This window comes from Nanorana parkeri, unplaced genomic scaffold (genome assembly GCF_000935625.1).
Source record: "Nanorana parkeri isolate BGI_ZX_2015 unplaced genomic scaffold, ASM93562v1 scaffold997, whole genome shotgun sequence".
NCBI lineage: Eukaryota > Metazoa > Chordata > Amphibia > Anura > Dicroglossidae > Nanorana > Nanorana parkeri.
Genome location: NW_017307265.1, coordinates 205,663 through 219,190, shown reverse-complemented (window position 1 = coordinate 219,190; position 13,528 = coordinate 205,663). Strand labels below are relative to the sequence as shown.

General features: G+C 40.3%; 1 protein-coding gene across 1 annotated transcript in view; it reads right to left on the bottom strand.

Moving 5' to 3' along the window:
- Window positions 1-13,528, bottom strand: part of WNK2 (WNK lysine deficient protein kinase 2) — a 162,387-nt gene that overhangs the window by 66,414 nt on the left and 82,445 nt on the right. The window contains exons 7-8 of the mRNA XM_018567015.1: window positions 9,237-9,501; window positions 342-541 (exon numbers count right to left, since the gene is read on the bottom strand). Of these exons, the coding sequence (XP_018422517.1) occupies window positions 342-541; window positions 9,237-9,501 (465 nt within the window). The remainder of the gene's footprint in view (window positions 1-341; window positions 542-9,236; window positions 9,502-13,528) is intronic.

Genomic DNA, 13,528 nt, shown 5'->3' with positions numbered 1-13,528 from the left:
GGGGGGGGGGGGAGTTCTCAAAAGTGGAGCTAACAGCATCTGGAGCAGTTGCCCATGGCAACCAGCTTCTCTCTTCAGTTTGTTTAGGTAAGATTTGAAAATGAGACAGAGAAGCTGATTGGTTGCCATGCACAGCTGCTCCAGATTTTGTCTGCTCCAGCTTTGATAAATTCCCCCCATTGTCTTGTGTAGACAGGGCAAGACCAGTTTCATCAGCTACTTAGGGTTGTAAGGGGAGGGGAATATATTTTTGTATTTTACTACTACAAGGAACTGAACACCATTTTTTTTACATTTTAAAGCCAATGTATACAACAACAAAAATTACAAATCACACTTACTGCTGCAGGCTGCTGGTATTGGCCCAGTTGATGCTGAGGAGACTGTGGCAGAACCTGGCCTTCGATTACAGGTGGACTGTATACTCGTTGGATGGCTGGGGGTAGAGTGTCTGGCAAGGAAGAGTAAATTACACTTTGTTGACTGCTCTGTGAATCTGAGTACACCGTGGACCCTTGACCACTGTCAAATGTGCTGTCAGCTGCCGAAAACAAAAAGAAAATGAAAAGGCAAAAACAAAATGAAAGCAAACAAATGAAAGCAATATTTAGATACAGGAAAAGCTGTACATACTGGTTGTCAGTTATTTTAATACAGCATTTTAAAAACACACAACATTTTCATTACAGCATACATTGAAGAGGTGCCAATTATTTTAGATTATATAATAGTATTTGCATTAACTTGCACACATTATCCTTTATTAAAATGTAGAGTGGGGGCAAAACATCCATCCCACAACCATGGGTCCTAATGTGGGGGTTGGTCCCCTCCATATCAGATGTCCTTGTTTAGCAACTCCCACTTATCATGCAAATTTCAGAGGCAAATCATAACTGCAATAACTGAATTTTAATATATCTAAACGTGACTAAAATAAATATCAATCCTGTGAAATGCACCATATAAAAAGGAGAAGGGTATATTATCCGGCTAATGCAACACAAACATTTGTTTCGGCAAGCTGACCTGACTTGCAATATTAACAGTGATCCATCATACAAGAGCAGTAGTAATACCACACGTCATATATCCACCAGTACAGCCCACAAATTCTTCACTTAAAGCGACATTAAACCCTCAGATTTTTTAACATAAAACAATACTGTAATGTGTGCCTTACTGTAATCCATGGTTGTTTCCCTTCTCTTTGCTGCTCTTCCTTTTAAATCTGTATCTCTTCTCATGCTGGGCAGAACTTCTGTTTTGCAGCAGACTGCCTAGTCTCTGAAATGGATGCATGGTGTCTGTGTGAAGGTTCACAACCTGAGCCAGCACTACAGGAAGAGGCACTCAGCTGCAAAGGGAAGATCTCCCCAAGCATAAGAGATACAGATTTAAAAAGGAAGAGCAGCAAAGAGAAGGGAAACTACCATGCATTACAGTAAGGCACACATTACAGTATTGGTTCATGTTAAAAAATCTGAGGGTTTAATGTCACTTTAAGCCATTTGAAATCAGAAGGAAAATGGGAGGATAACCCATACATGGCCTACTTTGTCAGGTTTACTCTAAACTGTATAAATCACAAGTATAAATAGTTTTTGGAATTGTAATATCAATTACATGTATTTTATATATGGCTTTGAGTTTGTGTTGTTCCATTTATTTGTGTCAATTCTTTCTCATGTGGATATTAATCTTAGGCAATACCCCAACCTCAGCAGAGGATTGGATAGTTCAGAAGGGCACCCAAAATGTGTTTATGTACAAAGCCTTAGACACACATGCCTTATAGGCATAAGCAATATATGACCTAGCTCTTCATCTGTCACATTCACACATGTCAGTGCATGTCTAAAAACCTCTGTTTCAGCTCTATGGTGAATGGAGTCATTCACATGCAGCACAGCTTAGCACTGCAGCAGTAGAGATAGATATACAGAAAATGCTTGGCATTGCATCCCTGCACCCACTATTCAGAGGCTACACAAAACACACACACGTGTACCTGTACCTAACAGCTTTGTTCATCAAAAAGAATAAATTTAAGATACATCTGATTAACCCTTGTGCTTGGCAATATATGCATTGATCCAATTGTCCAGTGCAACCATTTTTTATATATCCTGATTAAATCTACCACTATCAGTTGATTTTCACTACCATTTTGATTGTTTTCAATTATTTGAGAGTAGCTGAATATGAAAAAAAAAAAGTGACTGGACCGGCCTAAACATTCTGCAAATTTGAATTTTAATCTTTGAGGCATATGGAGCAATCAATCTTCTTTTGATACAATCACTTTTGAAGTTTGTCTACTTTTTCCCAACAGAAATTTTACATTGAAAGGGATCGGATAGATTAGAAAAGGTTAACATCTGTGCAGCACTGAATAATCTTTTAGAATATCAGATCAATTAAAATAAAAACATTGACAAGTTGATTACTTGAAAAAAAATAATGCGTGTATAGCCATCATTAGGCCACTTAATCATATTGGTGTCTGCCGCCTCATAAATGCAGCTGTAAGACCTGTGGATAACATTATGAAGCAAGTGGACACAGAGAAAGAGAATTTCTATATGAAAAGTGTTAACTTTTAGGATTGTTGACCTTTTCCTCTAGAACATTATATATTAAAATTGTACTTTTGAAGGGCTCCATTTTGCTTTCTCTTGTGAGAAGCCATGGTTGCCATTTTGAAAGAACCAGGATTATGGCCCAATGCACTACTCACCAGTGCCAAAATCTAGCCCAAAGGCGGTTTACTGTACGCAACACCACAGAGTATTCTGGGAACACGTATAGCGTTTCTATTTCCCAATAGCACAAATTACAGCTAAATTCTGATTGAATGCTTTGGGCAATACCTACAATTTGATCTTGCTATGGCTATTATGCATTGGTTATGTCACTGAAATTATGGGGGTAAAGCATTAATAGAATTTGCCATATTTACAGAGGCTAAAAGATACCCAGGCCATTCACATCTGTCAGACAACCGCAAAAAGGAAATAAAGCAGGCTTTAGTTTCAATTCTAGATTGTCACTGTCCATGTCATCCACTTGACTATAGTCCTAGCTAAAAGTGGCCTAAATGTTTGTCTGAGGTCAATGTAGCTCCTGGTTATGAAACAAGTTGCTGTTGTAATATATGTGTCTACATATAATATGTGATGATATCAAATATCACTACAATCCAGTAACTGTTTCTTTTAACATAACTGGCTTTCTAGTTCTCTTCCACGATCGGACTTGTTTTCAGTTGATGTTTTATGGGTTAAAAGTTAATCTACTGGCTCTACTACAAGGCAATTCTTTTTAAGGGTTAGCACACAACCAAGGACTTCCCTTACTAGCAAGGGTCTATCAGGACCTAGTAGCGTCCAAAGGCAAAATTACCTAATCCAGGAAAAATCTCAGGAGCCAGGTAGCCAACACTCCTTAAAAACGACAGTTGGTGCCTAACTTGTTAGCTTTTCTCTAGCTGTTCTCAATGAAGCAGACACCTGAAAAAAATGATTTTGCCTCCTGGATTAGACAGACTGGCTACTGAATGCCTTAATAATTTGTCCACCCCTGACCATCACACACAGCTAAAGATACGTGACAAAAGGATTCCTAGAGCCCTATTACAACTTGAGCTAGGAAACCTGTAAACAAAGGGCATTTCCTATGCTGTAAGTCCTGATTATAAAGAAAATAAGGGAAAATCAGTATACACTACCTTTAAAACAAAGATCTTTCATCAAATATCTGGCCATCCTTGTTCAACTGAACAATGCATAGGACCATAAACATGTTCTAAAGTACAGCAATTTCAAGCAACAAACCAAAGAGTACCTTTCACCGATCAGGTGGCAATGCATTAGACTGCCTATATTAGGTTACTGAACATTGCTAACTGCTGCCTTAGCCCTATGCAATGGCTTTAGTGACACTAAACTCAGGAGTTAAATCCTAAAAATGTATTTAAGTACCTTGACTATTAACAAAAATGTATCTTATTTGTGTAATACTCGGGTGTAGATCCTCAAATCATCTCTGAATTGGTGCCGACACTGTTCTGGAGGGTGGCTACATTTGGCCATGGTCCGGATGCATGTTGCAAAGTTGTCACTGCTTCAAGCTTGCTCCCGCGATAGACTACAATCTCAATACAAATAGTAAACTAAACGTGAGATTGTAGTCCATCACGGGAGCGAGCTTGGAGCAGTGGCTACTTTACAACACACACAGGAACTATGGAAAAGAAAAGTAGCCACCCTCCAGAAGGAAGGACAGTGTCAGCACCAATTCAGAGATGATTTGTGGAGCTACAGCATAAACAAGCTACATTTTTGTTAAAAGGTTAATATGTTAGGTGTTAAATCTTAAAAATGCATTCTATTAACTATTGAGTTTAGTGTCACTTTAAAACATGCTCTAGTCTGAACCAGGCACTTAAAAAGACAAATATCATCCTTTATGAATTATCATCCCACACAACCTTCAAATCAAACTGAAAAAATTAAGCGCTGTGCTTCATCAATTTTTGGACCATTCTGAGTCTACATGATCTGACCATTACTCAAAATTTCTAAGCATTGCCAGTAAATGCTGCTTTGAACCGATCAGTTTTCCAAAACAAAACTAATTTGTTTGGCATTATAAAGTGATTAGTAATTCATGTGGATTCCAAGAGGTTAATTATATCTTTATGGAAGGATGCCCCCTAGTCTGAGCAAGACAATTCATTGCAATGTAATCAAATCTAGTGCAATCTAAGATGTTACGTATACTCAGATAATGCTATAATGTGACTGCCTGGTTAATAGCAATAATATATCTCTACAGCATGATTTTTATTAACCAGTAGTGGCAGCAACAGTAAGCGATTTTAAAATATATATTAAACATAATTGACTTAAGGTGCACTTCAGACTAAATGTAGTTAAAACCTGGAACAGCATATAGGAGGTACAGTCTACCTGCCCAGTGCATATTGCAGTATTTCTAACTGCAGCCCAAATCATTTAGGGTTTGGATATTGTAGAGGCCAAAAACCTCGGTCTTATTTTGCCCATTTCCCCCTAATTCTTGCCCCTGTGACCACTGTCACCAGAACAGATTGTGAGAGGCATCGCCTAATGGGAATGCAGAAACAAAATGTTACAGAGGGTCTAATAGTTCGAATGCCTTCCACTGCACTGTGTGGCTCCTCATCCGCCCCCCTAGTGCAGCACTGTCAGTTCTTGCACTGCGTAGCCATTCAAAATATGATGCCCGGCCCCAAGTGTCAGCTTGAGGTGGGGTGGGCTGGGGGTATGGCCGTGAGGAAGCTCCATCCATTCCCGCATTGCTTACAGCTCCCTTGCATACCCTGCAGAGGTGCCTGGATTGGAGTGACATCATATTCTGGCTCTCCGCACCTCTACAGGGTGAGAATGGGAGCTATACAAGCGATGCACACATGGATGGAGATCCCCACAGCACAGCAGCCCATACTGGACCCCAAGCTGAGGATTCACACAAGTTCAGGTACGATACTGTAGGGACACTGGGTGGATCTTAAAAAAATCAAAAACATTTTTGGGAGTGTGGATAGGAGCATGTGAGATTGTGTCTGTGGTTGTGCGCGTGTCAGTGTTTTTGAGGGTCCGTTCACACTAGTACAGTGCATTATTCGCACAGTCCCGTGCAATGAATGCACTGTACCACGCAATCAGAGTTAATGCGCATTTTGGTGCATTGCCATTCATTTAAATTGCACCCCAAACGTATCTCCCGCCCACAGTTCGATCGCCCGCACCAAAACCCGTGGTACTGCAATGCCGTGCGTTTTAGTGCAGTGCAACTTGGGTCGTGACTTAATGACCATGGACAAATGTGGGTCCTGAGGTTACAGAGGTTGAAAACCACTGCTTTAAAGAATAAATCAAAGAAAGTTTTTGTTTTCAATTAACATGAGCAGAATGATAGACTTAATCTGGGGAAGAGGAGAAGTAAAATTGAAAAAACTACATGAACACCATCTTGTTTTTATTTTCAAAGTTCACAAACTTTCAAACTACTTCTATTGATGGGGGAAAAATTACCTATTGTCAAAATTCGAAGCCAGGATAGGGCCATTGATATATATGAGAAAGGGTCTATTCTGACTCAGATTGTTGTATTAGTGATTTATCCCTTGCTGAGACCTCTATGCCTGGCCTGTATAAGCAGATATAATCACTGCGGACAATCCTTATCAGATAGCTTAACTCACCAAATACCTTTTTATCCACAAAGAGCTTTATTTGAATGCAGCAGGTTACAGCAGGCAACAGGATACAGCAGATGAAGAGACAGTATATGAAGGTCAGAGATGGTAATGTTTCCAAGCATGCAAGCAGATTAATGTGGTCATGCTGCAGTCAGCCATTTTGATGCCAGAAACTACAAGTCATGAAGAAGGGCGGTACATTACACGCAAGCAATGTAGACTGTTGCATAAGTCCACATTAAAGCTGCAGTCCGATCATCAGCTCCTTCGGACATACCCACAGCAGGTATTTGTGCAAATGCTGGACGTTTCTACATCAAGTGCTCTTATGTATTAAACCTTAGTTATTTTATAGTGATAGTCTTCACTTTGACATGTGCTCATGCGGTTATATAAATTTAGCATTGAATAACAGTATGAAATCAGGGTCTAAGTGATCTTCTGCTTGGCCTAATTACATTATGGTGATCTTTTCACCTATTTAAAGGCATCCCTTTAGGATTCATCTTTGACAAATGTTAAAAATGGTAGGGTTGTTGAATATTTAAGTTTACTCCATGGGAATTAGTAACAAAGAAAAACATAGGAATGTATCCACTAATATATGCATGCATGGATCATTAACCTGAGCAGGAAATCAGCAGAGTTCTACAAGATCTAAGACCGTAAAGACAGTCACTACTCTGCTACAATTTCCATTATCCTGCATTAAGATATAGCATTATTTTTGGTAAACATGCACAAGTAATATGCACAAAAACAAATAACCGAGTGCAGTCAAAATCAAATTAGATGTTGGCCAATATTTTCCTGGCTACTAAAAACATGCCAGCTGGAAAGGGATTGCTTAATGGTGTTCTCTTTCACCTAATGTATTGTCCATAGGGGCATTATTCAAGTAGTTCAATTGACACTACAACTAGGTTCAAATCTGTCACATCTAGGGCAACAGTGGGACATCTTCCTATCAAGAGTCCTAAATAGCAGTCCCATCAGATCAAATCCTGACCGACTCTAGCCAACATTGGCACCAACGCTTTGGGGAACAGAAGCTGCAGCAGGAGAATCTATAATCTATATATGTTCTCAGTCAAACAATCTGCATGTTTGGCTGAGAAAATGTATTCTACCAATGACACATAACTTATAAAATGGACACCTGCATTAACCTACCACAACTGCTTACTATACTGCTGGCCAGGCCAGGATCACTAGGGTCCCTGAGGAAAAGGAGCAGGACACCAACTGCAGCAGCTTGTGTGCTGCTCATCTGATGCACAGGACAGCCTAAAACCGAGCAGTCATATGCATCCTCAAGAGTGAAGTTCCAAAGACTGCCCTAACCAGGGCTGTCGGCAATGAACCCGCATGGAGGAACTGCATGCTCTTACTAGCTAAAATTAGAAAGAAATTATCCCGTCCATCACCCAGCCAGTGACTTGCTTTAAGTAAAACCAAAGGAACTAGGTTTTTCTGGAGGACATTTCTACGTCCTAACTCCTGGATGCTAGGCTGATAATGGAGCTTGTTCCACAGTGTGTGTGATTTTGGCCACTAGCAAGGGCCACCCCTGGGCTATCTTGTTTTCTATTTGTACCTAGCAACCTACACCTGCAGGTGGCACTATACTCAGATGATCATCTAAAGCAGAGCTGTGTCCTCCAATGAAAAAAAGAGCAAAGTCATTTAAAAAAAACATTTCATAGAACCTTCACTCCGCAGTCTATTACTCCTACAAGCATCATCATGTGAACAAAAAGGTCATGAGGTACTACCATATGCATTATAATTCACGAGAAATGTTTGACTGTTTATAAAGCGTCATTAGATCACCAGCTTAGCTGGGCTAATTAGCCTAAGCTATGATAAACACTACATTTGGAATTGTGAAACAGAACTCATGGGAAAAAACAAACACAGAAAGCAGTGCTAAGTATACATACAACAATAACCATTTATAATTTTGCCCTCTTTGGAAGGAAAAAAGTCATGTTCCACCAGGTTTTTGGCCTATAGCAGAAAAATAAAGCCCGAGCATAAGCCATTCCCACCATTCACCCGCTCTGGGAACTTATTTTTAAGAATCTAAACATTCAGTCACAAGCCATTACGATTATGCATTCTAATGTATGACACTCATTTTGACAATTTATAAAGGTGTATTTCTTAGAGCTGTTAAGAGGTGAGAGGCCTCCACTGAGGTCTGACAGATGCCGCCCTGTTATGTGCTTGAACTTTTGCCAAAAATACATTTAGCCATCTAGTTCCTAAGTAACCATAACAGGATCAAACACAGGGCTCTGTAGTCCCTGTGGTTGACTGCACACCTTTAAAAAAAAATAAAATTAACAACAACTTTCAGAGCCTCTAGTGAGCCTCAATATGAGAAAATTAAAACGGCGATGCTACCTAAAATAGGTATTCTAATTTTTGGCAGATGGAATGTCTAGCCACCTCTCTTGGGGATGATATTGGTTATATCTTGGAGCTTGAGTTCCTGCAGCTGCACACCTACTGTGGCCATTATGCGAAGTTCCTGCTAGATTGTTTTTGTTTCATTATAGCAAATGCAACAAGAGGAGCAGGAACATGTAAAGATGAGTTGCAACAAAAATAAAAGCCTAAAAGGTTGGCAGGTAGGGAGCCAGGAAAATAACCGAGAGCTCTCCAAACCATACAAGAAGCCACATGCTCCCTCAGCCCACCAAGCTTCACTTATGACTAAATTATTACTTTTGGGTGGACTGGCACTTTAAGCAAAATAAGTAAATCACATCTTTTTACAAGGCAATGTGTATATTTATAACTTAAGACAGTATATTCAAATTCTTGCATAAGCACAGTTGTGCTTGGTTCGCTTTAAATACAGGCGTTACATTTCGAGGGCTTGGTAACCTAGGTGTAGTGTCCATGTGTGTCATCCTAACTGCAACTCTCCTTTAAAGTGAGCATCATAAATTAGTATGGAAAGTAAAGAACAGGTACATACATGCTACAGAAGTGATGCTGGCAGGTAGTTTGGGCAAGAATGAGTGCTGGTCTGCCTCCATTTCTTCTCCTTCATGTTGACCTATGTGGGAAGAGTGGGCAAGTGGTGGCAGGGTGGTCTGGGGTACATTCATCTGTTCCAGCACCTCGGTCTCGCCATTCTCTGGCCGAATTCTCTCTCGTCTCCATTGGATTAATGCCACTCGATCGCGTATTGATTTTGCAACTACCTTCACATCATTTTCATGGAAAAATCCAGACTCAATCTGTAAAGATACCAGCAAGAAAATAGTTTACAGGTGAAACTCGAATAATTAGAATATTGTGCAAAAGTAATTGCAGTAAGTGCTGCAAAAGGGGCCCAAACCAAGTACTGAGTACATATGCATGCTTGTACTTTTCAGAGGTCCGATATTGTTCTATGTACAATCCTTGTTTTATTTATTGCATGTAATAATCTACTTTTTTGAGGTTGTGGATTTGGGGTTCTTGGGGTTTTCATGAGCTGTAAGCCATAATCATCACAATTATGACAAATCACGGCTTGAACTATCTTGCTTTGCATGTAATGAGTCTCATATATTAGTTTCACCTTTTAAGTTGCATTAGTGAAATAAATTAACTTTGCACGATATTCTAATTATTCGAGTTTCACCTGTATAGACTGTGGTTGCCATGAAATTGATCTTTACATCGGATTGCATTATTGATGTAACATAAGAAAAAGTAGCATTCCATTTTTGCTCATCTTTTATACAAAGTCCACATTTAAAAAAATAAATGCACACATCTTCAGATAAGAAAAAAAATGTGCATTTGTTATTTATTTTCCACACTGGAGCCAGTAAAGTATTGCAGTTCATTGTGGGTGCAATGCTCTGGCTTGTGCAGATTCTCCCTCCCTTCCTTGTCCATACCTTGGTATGGACATTCAGTAGACGAACAATGAATGGGAGTTTCAATGTAATCATGAAACATGGTCTGATAGGTAAATTTAGCCTTTGATTTGCACTTCTAACATTCATTGACTTTACTTGAAGTGTATCTAAACCTAAAAACAAATATGTACTATATTGCAGCTTACCAAACCTTAGATGTGGTGGCTGCATTAGTTTTCTTTTCTTAGGTGTTTTTTTCTTTTATTTCCACCTGATGATCCAGTCAGTAACACGTCCTGTCTTAAAGGAGAACTATGAGGTGAGGGATTTTCACTCACCTCACAGTTCTAGCCGACCTGTGACAATGAGACTGTCACAGGTCAGCTCAGTAGATCGGGAGGTGAGCGAAAACATAACGTTCGCTCACCTCTCGATCCTGTCACGGCTCTCTGCCGTGACAGGGGAGGGGCTTGATTCCCCCCTTCCTGCTCCGCCAGCGCGGACTAGCGCAACGGACGGGGGAGGGGGTGAGTACAGCTGGCTCTGCCTCTGCCCAGCTGCGTGACTGACAGCTCTGCCCAGCTGTCAGTCACACAGTTGGGCGGATCCCGGCATAATTGTCGGGATCTGCTTCAGCTGCGGCGTCTCAGTATATCGCAAGCTACAGCTCGCGGTATACTGAGCCTAGGGTGACGGGAGGACACTAGTTTGTGTCCTCCCGTTACCCTAAGGAGAACTATGGGGAAAAGCCTTAACCCCATAGTTCTCCTTTAAGCTGGACATACTCCTATAAAAAAACCTGCAGATTTTCTATGGTTAGATGGAAAAAGTGCAACAGAATCCTCCATCTACATTCAACTGTGTAGATGGAGGAATCTCCCACTGGGCCAAGCTTCAGTATCTTGCTAGTCGGCCCCGCTGGCTCTCAAAATAACCAAATGCCTGCACCCAATCAGATTGTTCAGGTATTTTGAGAGCCAGCAAGGCTGACTAGCAAGATACTGAAGCATGGCCCATTGGGAGATTCCTCCATCCACACCGTTTAGCGTAGATGGAGGAATCTGTTGCACTTTTTCCATCTGACCATAGAAAATCTGCAGAAAATCTATAGTGTATGTATGGCCAGCTTTAGGGTGGCTCCATCCTATGGAGGGGCAAAATCACTTATTGAAGATGCCCATAGGATGTACTTCCTCAAACCACTGAGACAAGGTATTGAGGAAGTACATCCTATGGGCACCTTCAATAAAAAGGCTTAGTTAGACTGGTGAAACAAGAAGTGCATATTCACATGGCTGAGTGAAAACGCAGCCCTGTGAATATGCACTTCTTTGTTTCACCAGTCTAGCTAGGCCTGTCTATTGAAGATGCCCATAATTCCTCAATAGCATATGCTGTGATTTTGGAACTTAGATTGTCTACACGTAATGACAGAATGGCGAACAAAAAATACAGTTACTCAAAAAAAAAAAATCACCTGCAACTATTTCTGTTATAATATACATGATTACATGGGAGCAGAAACACAGGTCTCCAGGGAAAAACTAATTACAAGAACAGAACAGGTAAGCTTTTCATAGCTTTTTTTTTACCTTGGCCAAAATTACTGCAACAAGAACACTGTAGAACAGGAAATGAAAAGTGCCCCAGTGAATAAAGGAGTTTTCACTAAGTGTACCTGTCCCCAATACAAGCAGTCATTTTGTGAGATGATCAATGTCCCAGTCATTAGAAGCTTTTCAGTATTGCTTAGTGATGACAAGCATCTTAGGTCTATGACTAGCTTTGCTAAATGGGAAATAAATTCCGACACCAATAACAAAAAAAACTACATATATTTCTAGGGAGGCATTAACTTATCATTCCAACCCACACCCAATGGTTAAAAAATGAGGCTGGCAGAGTAGATATTCAAGAATGAAGTAATTTTGGGAGTGGGTGAAGATTTCTCTATAATTTCATTGTAATGCCTCGACTATTAAAACTGCATCTCCATTGGCCTACCCCTACACATACTATTCAGTCTATCATGAAAGCTGTTTCCAGACTCGTCCACCTTACCAGCTGCATACTGTCAGGCACTATTCTCTGCCAATCACGCCACTGGCTTCCGATCGCACACAGAATAAAATTCAAAATATTAACATACAAAGCCATCCACAGCCTCGAGCTACATGCCCACCCTCGTCTTACAATATCACCCAAACCGTGCTCTCTGTTTTTCCCAAGATGACCTGCTCTCTAGATCCCTTGCTGCCTCCTCCTATGCTCACGTCCAAGACTTGTCTCTCCCTTCCCCAATCTGCATGGCAATCTCTTACTCTGTCCCTCTTTAGGCAGTCCTTGAAAACTTATCCCCTAAGGGAAACATATCCCCCTCTATCAAACAACTGAAATGTTACTCTTTTGAACAACTCCTTTACCACACAGCTACCACCTTTTGTAAAACTTACCTCTCCCCTTTTAGATTGCAAGTTCTCATGAGCAGGACCCTCCTAACCATCTTGTCTTGAACTGTATTGTAACTGTACTATCCCCCTTTATTTTGTAAATCGCTGCGCAAACTGTTGGTGCTACAGTATATAAACCCTGTATAATAATAAAACTTTAGGGCTGCAACAGATCTTGCTTTTCCTGTGACAAATGCCTGCCTTAAAGTATAGGCAAAAAGCTAAATGCACAGTTGGAATTCCAATTTATGAATAGTGTGGAAACAGAGGCCAAGTATTACTATTATCTGTGTGCTCTCTTCCACACAGCAAGCTCCCTTTGTTATGTTTAATCGTGATTAGTTGAAAGTGCTGCTCCCTCCCCTCAACTAAATGCTGATATACAGGGGTTTATAGGAGGCCTCCCCTCTACCCCACTTAAATGCGGATATACAGGGGTTTACAGAAGGCTTCTTAAAGACAGTCAAGATGCCATTATAAAATATAGATTACCATGTCTTGATATAAAAATGAGGGACCTTCATATCCATCTACACCAATACATTTAATACTCTTAAGGGAAACTGGTAAAGGCAAAATGGTTTTGGGTGAATTTGATTTCCATGTTCTCGGATTCCCACATTACTGTGGAGTCAGTCAGCACACCTGTATTTATCTCCTTTAGAGAAATATGGTGGCTGCCATTGCAGACCCACTTCTGAAAAAGCTAGCTGCCTGGCTGTTGAGGGCCTTCCAGCTTAATTACGGTCTTATTCACTGAACAAAAACAGGTATACACACCTAGAAAAGTCAAAAACCTTGAACCAGGACAGAGAATCAAGGTATTGGCTGAAGAGAGTCAGCCTGACAGCCAAGCAACTATCATCTGCAGAATATGACCTTATTAATGTCAGCTTCCATGTTCTCAGGAAAGATGGCCTTTACAATTTACAAAAACTGGAGATATAATATATATATATATATAT